Source organism: Bradysia coprophila, unplaced genomic scaffold (assembly GCF_014529535.1).
Source record: "Bradysia coprophila strain Holo2 unplaced genomic scaffold, BU_Bcop_v1 contig_87, whole genome shotgun sequence".
In the NCBI taxonomy this organism is placed as follows: Eukaryota; Metazoa; Arthropoda; class Insecta; order Diptera; family Sciaridae; genus Bradysia; species Bradysia coprophila.
This window is the reverse complement of record NW_023504014.1, coordinates 1,648,439-1,660,830: the sequence shown is the minus strand read 5'-3', so window position 1 is coordinate 1,660,830 and position 12,392 is coordinate 1,648,439. Positions and strand designations below refer to the sequence as shown.

General features: G+C 35.3%; 1 protein-coding gene across 1 annotated transcript; it reads left to right on the top strand.

The window, feature by feature from the left end:
• Positions 1-3,862: 3,862 nt before the first annotated feature.
• On the top strand, positions 3,863-4,701 carry LOC119084640 (probable serine/threonine-protein kinase clkA). Its single transcript, XM_037194707.1, has 3 exons — positions 3,863-4,016; positions 4,085-4,231; positions 4,293-4,701. Exons 2-3 carry the CDS (start codon positions 4,093-4,095, stop codon positions 4,517-4,519), a joined length of 366 nt encoding a protein of 121 aa, XP_037050602.1. The 5' UTR covers positions 3,863-4,016; positions 4,085-4,092; the 3' UTR covers positions 4,520-4,701.
• The last annotated feature ends 7,691 nt before the right edge of the window (positions 4,702-12,392 follow it).

Genomic DNA, 12,392 nt, shown 5'->3' with positions numbered 1-12,392 from the left:
AAGAATGTGACGTTTTTGGTCCACTTGAATGGAAAAACTATTTCCACTCTTAATGTAAAATATTTTCCGAAACCTTTTTCTACGCGTCAAAAATATTTTCATGTGGCGAAAATAAATTTTCCCGAAACATGTTTTCAAAATGTTTAGGCGTTACAAAAATGTTTCCTCACTTAAAAAATGCATCCAAGACGCGGACGGAGAAAAAATCTCACGTCAAATAACGCATGAAATTTAAAAAAAACGCGGGTTCCTCCTAAATTTTCCTCAATAGTCAGTATATTAACTTTCAAGTCTTTAGGACTTTTCGAAATTAGCGAGTAGTATTCTTCTATAATATAATTTTTTTAAATTAATTTTTGGTGGTTTTCTTTGATCATTTGGTGATTAATAAATTGTGTTCGATTGTCTCGAGTTCACATAAACTAAACAATCGAACTCTTTTGACCAATACCCAAGAAAATCGACCAAAATTAATAAAGTTTACAGTTTGTTTGTTTAGCCCAGACAAGACCTAAAACTTGGCATACTGACTGCTGAGGAAACTTAGGGAGAACGTTCAAAAAGAAAAATTCACTTTCATGCTTTATTTGACGAGTGAATATTTTTGTCCGCTAGCGTCGCAGGTTGTTTTAATGGAAAAACTTTTTTACGCGTGAAAATTTTGGATGCGTGAAATTCTGTATTTTGAATTTACTCTTGGAGCGTGAAAATATTTCTCAAGGGAAAATAATTATCTAAAATTTTGAAATTATAGCAATCTGTCAAGTACCAGAAGGTACATAAGACTAGATATTGACTACCGACATAAGTCCAATTTAACCAACCATATTTTCATTCTGCCAAGCCAAGCTTAAAAAAAGTTTTTAATTTATTAAAGATCTGAATTAACGCGATTTTTTGTCGTTAATCTGCGTTGTTGATTTTTGTTGTTAACATTTTTCGCATCACACGTTGTACAAGTACTTTTTTATAGAAAAAAAACCGTCTTTATTGACCAGATTGATATATACATCTTAACGAATAATTTAAGTTTTAAGTATAAACTACCGAAATCATACATCAGGGTCAAAATTGTAATTATACACACGGAATAATCAAAATATGATAAGCTGCGCAGATAGTACGGGGGACATAATTCATATTTTTTAGCCCCGTACGAAGTACTGGGGGCTTATAAGATTAATATGCCGTTTGTAACATGTTGAATTGGAAGCAGACGGTAAGGGCAAAGCATTTGTCTATGTTCATAGATAACGAATCCGCAATAAAAAAAATGTCCGTCTGTCCGTCTGTCCGTGACCCCTCTACCTTGAGTAAATCACAACCTTTTTTCAAAATTCTTTTTTTCTCCGATTGGTATCTCATCCGATTTTGCAAGACTTAGTTTTTTTATGGAAGGTAATTGAATACCGAAAAGAACGTGGCGAAAAAAGTTTCAAATTTGGGCCCTTGGACTAAGGCCGCTACTCGGCCCTAAGTGTTTTTTGCACATAAATCGAGTAAATCTCATCCGATTTTGCTAGATTTAGCTTTTTATGGAAGGTAATTGAATACTGAAAAGAAGGTGGCGAAAAAAGTTTCAAATTTGCTCTCTTGGACTAAGGCCGCTACTCGGCCCTAAGTGTTTTTTGCACATAAATCGAGTAAATCTCATCCGATTTTGCTAGTTTTTGTTTCATTTGAGAGATAATTGAATGCCGAATAGAATGATGGCGAAAAAAGTTTCAAATTTGGTCCCTTGGACTAAGGCCGGTACTCGGCCCTAAGTGTTTTTTGCACATAAATCGAGTAAATCTCATCCGATTTTTCTAGTTTTTGTTTCATTTGAGAGATAATGGAATGCCGAATAGAATTAGAGCAAAAAAAAGTTTTAAATTTGGGTCCTTAGACTAAGGCCGCTACTCGGCCCTAAGTGTTTTTTGCACATAAATTGAGAAAATCTCATCCGATTTTGCTAGTTTTTGTTTCATTTGAGAGATAATTGAATGCCGAATAGAATGATGGCGAAAAAAGTTTCAAATTTGGTCCCTTGGACTAAGGCCGGTACTCGGCCCTAAGTGTTTTTTGCTTATAAATCGAGTAAATCTCATCTGATTTTGCTAGATTTTGTTTTATTTGAGAGATAATTGAATGCCGAATAGAATGGTGGAAAAAAAGTTTTAAATTTGGGTCCTTGGACTAAGGCCGCTACTCGGCCCTAAGTGTTTTTTGCACATAAATCGAGTAAATCTCATCCGATTTTGCTAGATTTTGTTTTATTTGAGAGATAATTGAATACCGAAAAGAACGTGGCGAAAAAAGTTTCAAATTTGGTCCCTTGGACTAAGGCCGCTACTCGGCCCTAAGAGGTTTTTTGCACATAAATCGAGTAAATATCATCCGAGTTTGCTAATTTTTGTTTTATTTGAGAGGTAATTGAATACCCAATGGAAAGTTGGCAAAAAATTTTGGGTTTCTAAAATAATGTCGTAAATTGTTGGTTTTATTTGAGAGGTACTTCGTACGGGCTTTCGTAATTGCGCTATGCGCAATTTTAAAAATGAACACTTTCAGTAAATTTGACCATGCCCAACTTGACTTGCATTTTGGTAACAGACGCATTAGAGGGTTGTAGACGTATTAGGGGTCCGGGCGTATTACGGCTACGTTCGTATTATGGTTACGGACGAAATAGGATTACAGGTCGTACGGGGCTAAGTCGCAGCAAACGCTCCGACTGTTCTGATGCCTTGTTTTATGTACATTTACTGTTTGCGTTAGGTGCGTTAGGGATTTTTGCCAATATTTTTGTTTTTGGAAAAACAGGTTTAGATTGAAAGTGTCTGTCTCCAAACAATTTATTTATTCATTTGACAAACAATTAATTAATTCCAATAAATTTTCGTTGAAGATGTCTGTGAAACCGGTTCAGATATTCAGAGGCATTCGGAAATAGCTAAAATATACAAAATTTTACTATACTTTTGCAGTTATTAACATGTTAACAACTTAAGGATGGTGGTAGGAGGAAGGAGTAATTTTGGTTCCATGCGGCAAAATTGATGGATATGCCAATTTAAGTGTAACTTTTGTAATCTTCCATTGACACATAAATCACAAAATATCAGTCGATACTTCTAGGTGCAGTCGGTTGGGCATATTTTTCGAGCACGGGGTTTCTTCCTTTGTAAGGTCCATAAGAACGATTATATGGATTTACAGTTTTGTCCTTATTTTCCCACTACTACGAAGGTTTCTATTTCGTCCATTCCAATTTTTTTATCATGTTTTGATCTTTGAGATATCTTTGAGTGACAACGAAAAATTCTCAAAAAATGAAGCTGAATCTGTGTCTGTTAATATACGTGCGTACCAGGTCATGGAATACCAAATTTTACCATACCAACACTAAAGAAAATGTTTGGTTTTTGGCCTTAATCAAGGAGGGTAAGAGATTGTAGATTGTACCTACTGCGAAAAGTTTGCCCATCGTGAAAAAATCAAATATTTAGGTTGTAGCCAGTTGTTGAGCATAATTCATTACACCAAAGCACCTAGCAGGATAATAGAGGTTTTACCACGTCAACTAGAGTAGTATTTTGATACCAATAATACCATTAGCACCCTTAATGGTAATTTTGAAATGACATTAAGAAAAGAGGTATGGAAATATTCGAATACCTAGATTAAAATTACTATTTGTTTCTATTACCCTGCTAGGTACGTTGATTACACTCAGCCAAATACAAAATTCTTGGTTTGACAACCACTGAAACCAATTCTTTTGTACGTTAATAAATATGCCTACGTTTCATGGAAATGCACGTGTGTCTGCTAAATCGGTTAAGTGTTCAAATCGTAAGTGTTTTACTTAGTCGGCTCTGTCAACTGTACGTTTTTCCCTACCCCATGTCACTCATTTACATCCAAATTGGCGAAGACTTATTACCAGCCATATAAAAGATTTTTGTTGGAGGAACCAATTATACAGTTGTGTTTTCTATTTCATAAACGGCAGTGTTTTCGTGGATAAAAAAGTGAGATCATTTACAGAGTCGAGTGCTTGTGGTTCATTTTAATTTTCTTTTTCGCTTTAATTTTCCAGTTGATACAATGAAGACCATTTTCTTCATATTATTTGTTACGTTCGGATGTGCGTATTGCAGATCCGTACCAGTACAGCCAACTGATAGTAAAGTGGAATCATTAAATGGAAATCCGATTCCTTTAGTGAGAAAAGCTCGTCAATTCGGTAACATTAATTGACTTACAAACGTATACGAATCATACATCTATAAATTCATCGATTGCAGGATATGGAGGCTATGGGGGCTATGGAGGTTATGGCGGTTACGGAGGATATAATAATTATGACTTCAATCCCTATAACGATACACCCAACAACTATGACTCAAATCCATTCAATGATTCACCCCATCGTCAAATCTACAACAATTTTGATTTTAATCCATTCAACGATTCACCCAACAATTATGATGGTAATCCGTTCAACGATTCTGGATTCTTCGGCAAGAAATAGACTTTGTTTCAATGATTTTATTAAATAAAAGTTTTCCTTGAAATCCGAAAAAAAATCTGTCGAAAAAAGGTGACGCTTCAACCTAAGTTTTCAAGTCCAATAACTTATTCGCATTATAAATAACGAATTCGTATCAATGTCGTCACGTGTCATTGTCAAATACACACTGCATCAATACCATCGACGATACGGTCAAAGACCTGATTTCTACAAATTGATTTGACACCAGACAAGACACGTAAGAGATTTTTTTTCTCTGATTTCGAATTTTTTTTTTGCAGCAACTTTTGGATAGATTTAAAGAGCACACTCAATAACTCAGGTAGACTGTTGATGTGCTGATGAATCGCTTATAGTTGCTTCAGCAATCAGGAATAATTTTCAAATCTACTTGAAATTGTGGCTAGCAGAAGTGAATGACAATTGGTTCATGAGAATTAAAAGTGTTCTTCAGTGGTCTTGCTTTTAGAATTGATCCGAATCCGAATCCTTAACTGCTAAGTGGGTAAAAATTATTTTAGGTAATGTCATAGCTCTACTTTTAATAAACAAGCTTCGATGACCATTCTGATTTATAAGATTTGTTAAATTCGACATCCATCCATAGGTACCTAATACATAACGGCACAAACAGCTAAAGTTGTTGAGTGAGGCGATATAAAACTTACAGATCGTGTGAACGATACCGTTTTTTGTTTGATAGCGAATCTTTTTAGATATGTCGATACCCATGACTACAGAGAATATATTGTTCTGCAACCGTTCCACAGACGTCACGCACATCACCAATATTTTAATTCTATCGATCAAAACAATTCCAACAGGTGGATGCAATAGTTATTTTACTAAAAGGCATTTTTAGCGAATGAGAGGTTGTTGTTTATAGTCGAGGTGTAGTGAATGATCCGATGGACATTATACGAGCGATCGAGATCGTTCACGTACCGAGGTGAAGTGACTGATCTAATTTAAGTTCGAGATCCGATTCCTTGGTTCCTATAATTAGCCAATGTAGCAAACAAGAATAGTACCGGCTAACGCCTAGTGAGTCTTTTTTCTTTTTCTTTTTGAATCTCACCATCGTTTTTGAATCTCCTGTTTATTGCCAGCTTGGTATTCATTCAAGTACCACTTCGGTATTCAACTACCAAATTTTCGATTTATAAATAAGCAAGCGAGCCTATTAATATCATCAGTCGGTGTGCAGCTTTCAAACATTAAACATCTCTACAACCTCCGTATGAGTTTGGTAGTCAACTACCACTTTGGTAGTCAACTACCACTTTGGTAGTCAACTACCACTTTGGTAGTCAACAACCACTTTGGTAGTCAACAACCACTTTGGTAGTCAACAACCACTTTGGTAGTCAACTACCACTTTGGTAGTCAACTACCACTTTGGTAGTCAACTACCACTTTGGTAGTCAACTACCACTTTGGTAGTCAACTTCTACTTTGGTTAGCAACTACCACTTTGATAGTCAACTACCAAATACTCGATTTACAAATAGACCAGCAGGCAGAATAATTTCATCAGTCGGTGTGCATCTTTCGAGGAAGAAACATCTTTGCTGCTAAATATTTTGGGGGTCCAACTACCAACAACTACCAAACTTTCAAATTGCAATGTCTGCTATGAGCGATCTGTTACCAGATAACAAATAATAATTGATTTGCCTGGTGTTGGTTTGCTCATAGTAGCTTTGCAATTTACTACCGTGGTAGTCAACTACCAAATATTTGAGTTATAAATAGGCAAGCAGGCAGAATAATTTCGTCATTCGGTGCGTAGCTCTCAAACGGTAAACATCTCTGCTGCTAAATATTTTGGGGTCCAACTACCAACAACTACCAAACTTTCAAATTGCAATGTCTGCTATGAGCGATTGGTTACCAGATAACAAATAATAATTGATTTGCCTGGTGTTGGTTTGTTCATAGTAGCAATTTTAACTTTTATCAATCACATTTTATTTGTGACACAGACGGACGGACGGACAGATGAAATGCCCACAATAGGTCTTTTTTTCCTATGGAAAAAAGACCTAAAAAGAATAGACCGGCTGAAGCCTGGTGAGGTCTTTTTCATTTTTTTTCAATTTCTGTTTACTACTAGCTTGGTACTCATTCAAGTACCACTTTGGTATTCAACTACCAAATTTTGGAATTATGAATAGGCAAGCAAGCCGATTAATTTCATCAGTCGGTGTGCAGCTCTCAAACAGTAAACATATCTACAACATCCGTATTAGTAAACTACCATGTTGGTAGTCAACTACCACTTTGGTAGTCAACTACCACTTTGGTAGTCAACTACCACTTTGGTAGTCAGTCAACTACCACTTTGGTAGTCAGTCAACTACCACTTTGGTAGTCAGTCAACTACCACTTTGGTAGTCAGTCAACTACCACTTTGGTAGTCAGTCAACTACCACTTTGGTAGTCAGTCAACTACCACTTTGGTAGTCAGTCAACTACCACTTTGGTAGTCAGTCAACTACCACTTTGGTAGTCAGTCAACTACCACTTTGGTAGTCAGTCAACTACCACTTTGGTAGTCAGTCAACTACCACTTTGGTAGTCAGTCAACTACCACTTTGGTAGTCAGTCAACTACCACTTTGGTAGTCAGTCAACTACCACTTTGGTAGTCAGTCAACTACCACTTTGGTAGTCAGTCAACTACCACTTTGGTAGTCAGTCAACTACCACTTTGGTAGTCAGTCAACTACCACTTTGGTAGTCAGTCAACTACCACTTTGGTAGTCAGTCAACTACCACTTTGGTAGTCAGTCAACTACCACTTTGGTAGTCAGTCAACTACCACTTTGGTAGTCAGTCAACTACCACTTTGGTAGTCAGTCAACTACCACTTTGGTAGTCAGTCAACTACCTTTTATCTCACTTTGGTAGTCAGTCAACTACCACTTTGGTAGTCAGTCAACTACCACTTTGGTAGTCAACTACCACTTTGGTAGTCAACTATCAAATACTCGATTTATAAATAGACCAGCATGCCGAATTATTTCGTCAGTCGGTGTGCGTCTCTCGAGTAAGAAACATCTTTGCTGCTATATAGTTTGGGGGTCTAACTACCAACAACTACCAAATTGCAATGTCTGCTATGAGCGATTGGTTACCAGATAACAAATAATAATTGATTTGCCTGGTGTTGGTTTGCTCATAGTAGCATTGCAATTTACCACCGAGGTAGTCAACTACCAAATATTTGAGTTATAAAAAGGCAAGCAGGCCGAATAATTTCGTCAGTCGGTGTGCGTCTCTCGAGTAAGAAACATCTTTGCTGCTAAATATTTTGGGGGTCCAACTACCAACAACTACCAAACTTTCAAATTGCAATGTCTGCTATGAGCGATTGGTTACCAGATAACAAATAATAATTGATTTGCCTGGTGTTGGTTTGTTCATAGTAGCATTGCAATTTTAACTTTTATCAATCACATTTTATTTGTGACACAGACGGACGGACGGACGGACGGACGGACGGACGGACGGACAGACGGACGGACGGACGGACGGACGGACAGACGGACAGACGGACGGACGGACGGACAGACGGACGGACGGACGGACGGACAGACGGACGGACGGACGGACGGACAGACGGACGGACGGACAGATGAAGTGCCCACAATAGGTCTTTTTTTCCTATGGAAAAAAGACCTAAAAACATCGAAACAGCAAGAAATGATTTCAAGGCTGTGAAGAGGTTGGATGGTATGTGCAGAAGGTTTTCAATTTTTTTTACGAAAATATGGAGAAAGTTGGGAAAATTGAAAAATTTAACGGCAGTCAACTGTACCATAATGTCGTCAAAGTCTACCATAATGCAGGGCTTATTATTGGAAATTTTTAAAGAATTTTTTAAGAATTTTTAAGAATTTTTGAGAATTTTAGGAATTTTTAAGAATTTTTAAGAATTTTTAAGAATTTTTAGGAATTTTTTAAGAATTTTGTTGATTTTTGCTGTAAAAAGATAAGTTCATGCAAATTTACGTATCTAAGTTAATTTTTATATTTCAATTACGATTATAAAATCGAACAATTCAAAATTCAATTTTATCGCATGAAGTTGTGTCTGATACGATTTCGACTGATGAAGTCACCTCTGTTTGTCAAAGCGACAAAAAACCATTAATTAATGTGAAGAAAGTTATTTTGAGTTTGAAACTAGGCCCCACCTCGCTTGTCTGACTAAGTTTTCCAATAATTGTAGTCCTAGTTTTCTTACCATTTTTGAATAAGCTTGTGTTTTTAAGCTTAGAGTAATTATACCTAGAGAGGAAATTGGTACGACGAAATATGGTCCCAACATCAGTTTGTATAAGATACAAATTTCGTATAATTTTACACCAATACATGTATGCGTTTGCTTTGTATAGTTCAATAGCTCTTAATTAAGAGGGCAAACACATATACCAATAAATATTTCGTATTTGATGTTGGGACCACATATTTTACGTATTTTTTTTCGAAATTTCCTCTCTAGGTATAATTACTCTTAGTTTTTAAGAACACAAAATTATATTCAGATGAAAAAGCGATACAATAATGGTCTATTTGCCACATCATTGATTGTGTATCTCTTTTACTTTCACTGGCCGTTTAGAAAACTCAAAATTATTTTAATTTTCTGAATAAACGAAGAGAGCTCTGAGTTGAAGGTTCAGCAAGCGATGTTTTACACCCGATAAATATGAGTCTACTAAAAAGCACTGGAAAGGTGGCATATTTCTTACCTACCTCGGTGAATTACTGCCCTCGCTTCGCTCTGGTCGCAATATTTACATTCGTTCAAATGTTCCCTTTCATAAGTTTATAAGCATGTTAAAAATTCTTTTAAGAATATAATTTCACGCAAAAATTGTCTTAGATTCCAGATTACTAGTCCAATAAAAATCCAATCTTCGAACTTCACTACCCACTAGTCGGAACCAGCAGAAAATATTTAATGTCATGTAAATCCATGCTTAAACTTACTTTCAAAACTCACTTTTCTGAACTACGACCGAATGAAGTTTTATAAGACCCATGTACCTCCAAACCACAGACTACCTAAACCCTTATCTCTATAAACAATATGGACAGCAATTCGTATCATACAATTAAATTTCGTCTTTCAGTGATTTCATGTGTATTTTATGTAAACTCAATTTCTAGAGCCTAATAACTACAGTGAACGACATCTCAAATGTCTCACTGTCAAATTTTTCTGAGAATTTTATTGTGTCATTGCAAATTCACAATGACATTCTCTGAAAAAAATGACAGTGAGACATTTGAGATGTCGTTCACTGTACTCAACCAACCAAAAAAAAAATTTCGTGGCAATAACAAGACAAAAGTTGTGTATAGAATTACTCCCATCTCACTACTTCAATATTGCCCATCTACGAACTTAACGTCATGATTTTCATTCTCCATCGATTAAAACCAAAATTTTGAAAATCGGTAAAGAATTACTTGAGTTATCGCGGAAGCAAGTGTACGGACGTTTTCTGTATTTAACGTTTTATGCCAATGTAGAACATTTTCAAAATATCATATTGAACCTAGCGTTACGTACATTAAGGTTATTTTCTGTCATAAAACCCTGACTTTCATATTAAATACAAAATATTTTTGAATTTTTTTAAAGAATTTTTAATGAATTTTTAAGAATTTTAAGAATTTTTTAAGAATTTGTAAGAATTTTGAGAAATTTAAGAATTTTTTAAGAATTTTTAGAATTTTGAGAACTGAAATTCCCAATAATAAGCCCTGCCATAATGACGCTAATTAAAGTCAAGTGCACTGTAATTGTGCTGTGGTACTGTTTTGATGTATGGATGGAACTCGACTATAATCGGAACATTACAAGATATTTTCACCGATTTTTGGTGTTATATTGGCGTATTATAGTATAGTCCATCCACAATGCAATAAAATTCTTACAAAAAATTTTTTTAAATAAATTTTATGAGATTTTTAAGAATTAAGTTCCTAAAAATAAGCCCTCGTATCCATGCAACGCAATAGTAACAGTAATAGTAACAATAGTAGTTTATAAATTAAAACGGATTAAGTGTATGGAATTCATTTTGGCTCACGTAAAACCATATAATTTCACTAAATGTATTCCTGGAACTAAATTATTTAACTAATTACATTAATTGAATAAATATAATTCATTTCGCTAAACGTTAGCACAGCAGTATTATTATCGTGGCCGGGATTTAATGCGCACAGTAGAAGTATAAATATTAGTTTATTTATCGGATGGATAAATTTTATCGTCATTATTTAGTGTGACACAATTTGTTACTTTAATTTTTCATTCATACGATTATCATCCGATATAGTTTCACATTGCATCGCTGAACAGTGGATGTCATGCAGAAAGAAAATTGAAAATGCATTACAATGTTATATTATCTTGCATGTAAATGTTCTTAAATTTCGTTATTGTTATTTATTCCAACAGAATTTTAGATTGCAATCTATTCGGATGCATAAATTGTCGCAGCAAAAAAGACTCCGGTGCTAGAAATAACAATGGAATGAGTGTTGTTCTTTGTTGCCTTTAGCATTTTTTGTCTGTCAGATAATTGATAATGTAAAAAAGGACGAAAAATATTAAAACTTTGCTTTAATGAAAATAAAATGGGTAAATACCTAGCTGAAGTTGAAGAAGCGATTTGGTTCGCTTTGTTTACAAGAAATTTAATTCATAATTCTTAATAGGCGGAGAGCCTTGTTTCATAGAAAATAGGGTCGCGTTTTCAAATTGATACAATGTTGACAGGCTAAGATGATAACTAAGTTTAAAATATCGCGACTTCGTCGTTTTTTAGCGAATTCGATTCGAGACCTTACCTCCGGAAACCATACTTCTTAGCATCCGTTAAGAAAATAACTACAGTGAACGACATCTCAAATGTCTCACTGTCATTTTTTTCAGAGAATGTCATTGTGAATTTGCAATGACACAATAAAATTCTCAGAAAAATTTGACAGTGAGACATTTGAGATGTCGTTCACTGTATTTCTAAATTTTATTTTTCATCATTCGTAAATATCTTCATTTGGACACCAACTGGCAAAGACAGACTGGCTACTAAAAGGCGCATCGCCCGATCGCCCAGTATAGCCAGTCCGGGCCCACCAACTGGTTAGGCTTGATTCACACTCAAGAAAAATGTATCCGTTTACAGAAAATATTATCCCGTTTATGTAAGCCACGGCTCGATTCTATTGTTTGACCACAAGTAAATGAAGAGCTAAACGGATGCATTTTCAATCTGAATTCAGCCTTAAGTCTCCATTCCAATCAACAAAAAGTACTCCGTGAGAGAGCGAGCTGTCAAATAAACAACTGAAAATTGAAAAAATTCAATTTTGTCTCTCACACGGATTACTTTTTTGGTAAGAGGAAACTAAGCATTAAGCTAAGTATAAAGTCACCTGTGAAATCAAATTCTGACATATAATGTGCGGACTTTCAGCCACTTTTTTCGCTAGGAGTGACATACATTATCTGTCAAAAATTTATTTCACGGCTTATTTTATAATAAGGCCTACTAATCGATGAAAAACGCTGAGTTACAGAATCGCATCACAGCACTTGACTCAGGTTTATTGGCAGTGGATTGATTCTAATAATGCGACTGTACTGATCGAGATATTTATTCAGAATAAATTAGATTCACAAAAATGAATTAAGGCGCCTACATGACTCAAAAACATTTAATTGAGAATGTAGCCCGAGCCGAAGGCCTAAATAATAATTCGGACAAATTTTTATTGTTTTTTCCCGCATCTGTTTGGATTTATAAGTAAAAAGTAAATGCTAAAATATGCCGTAGATCTAAAAA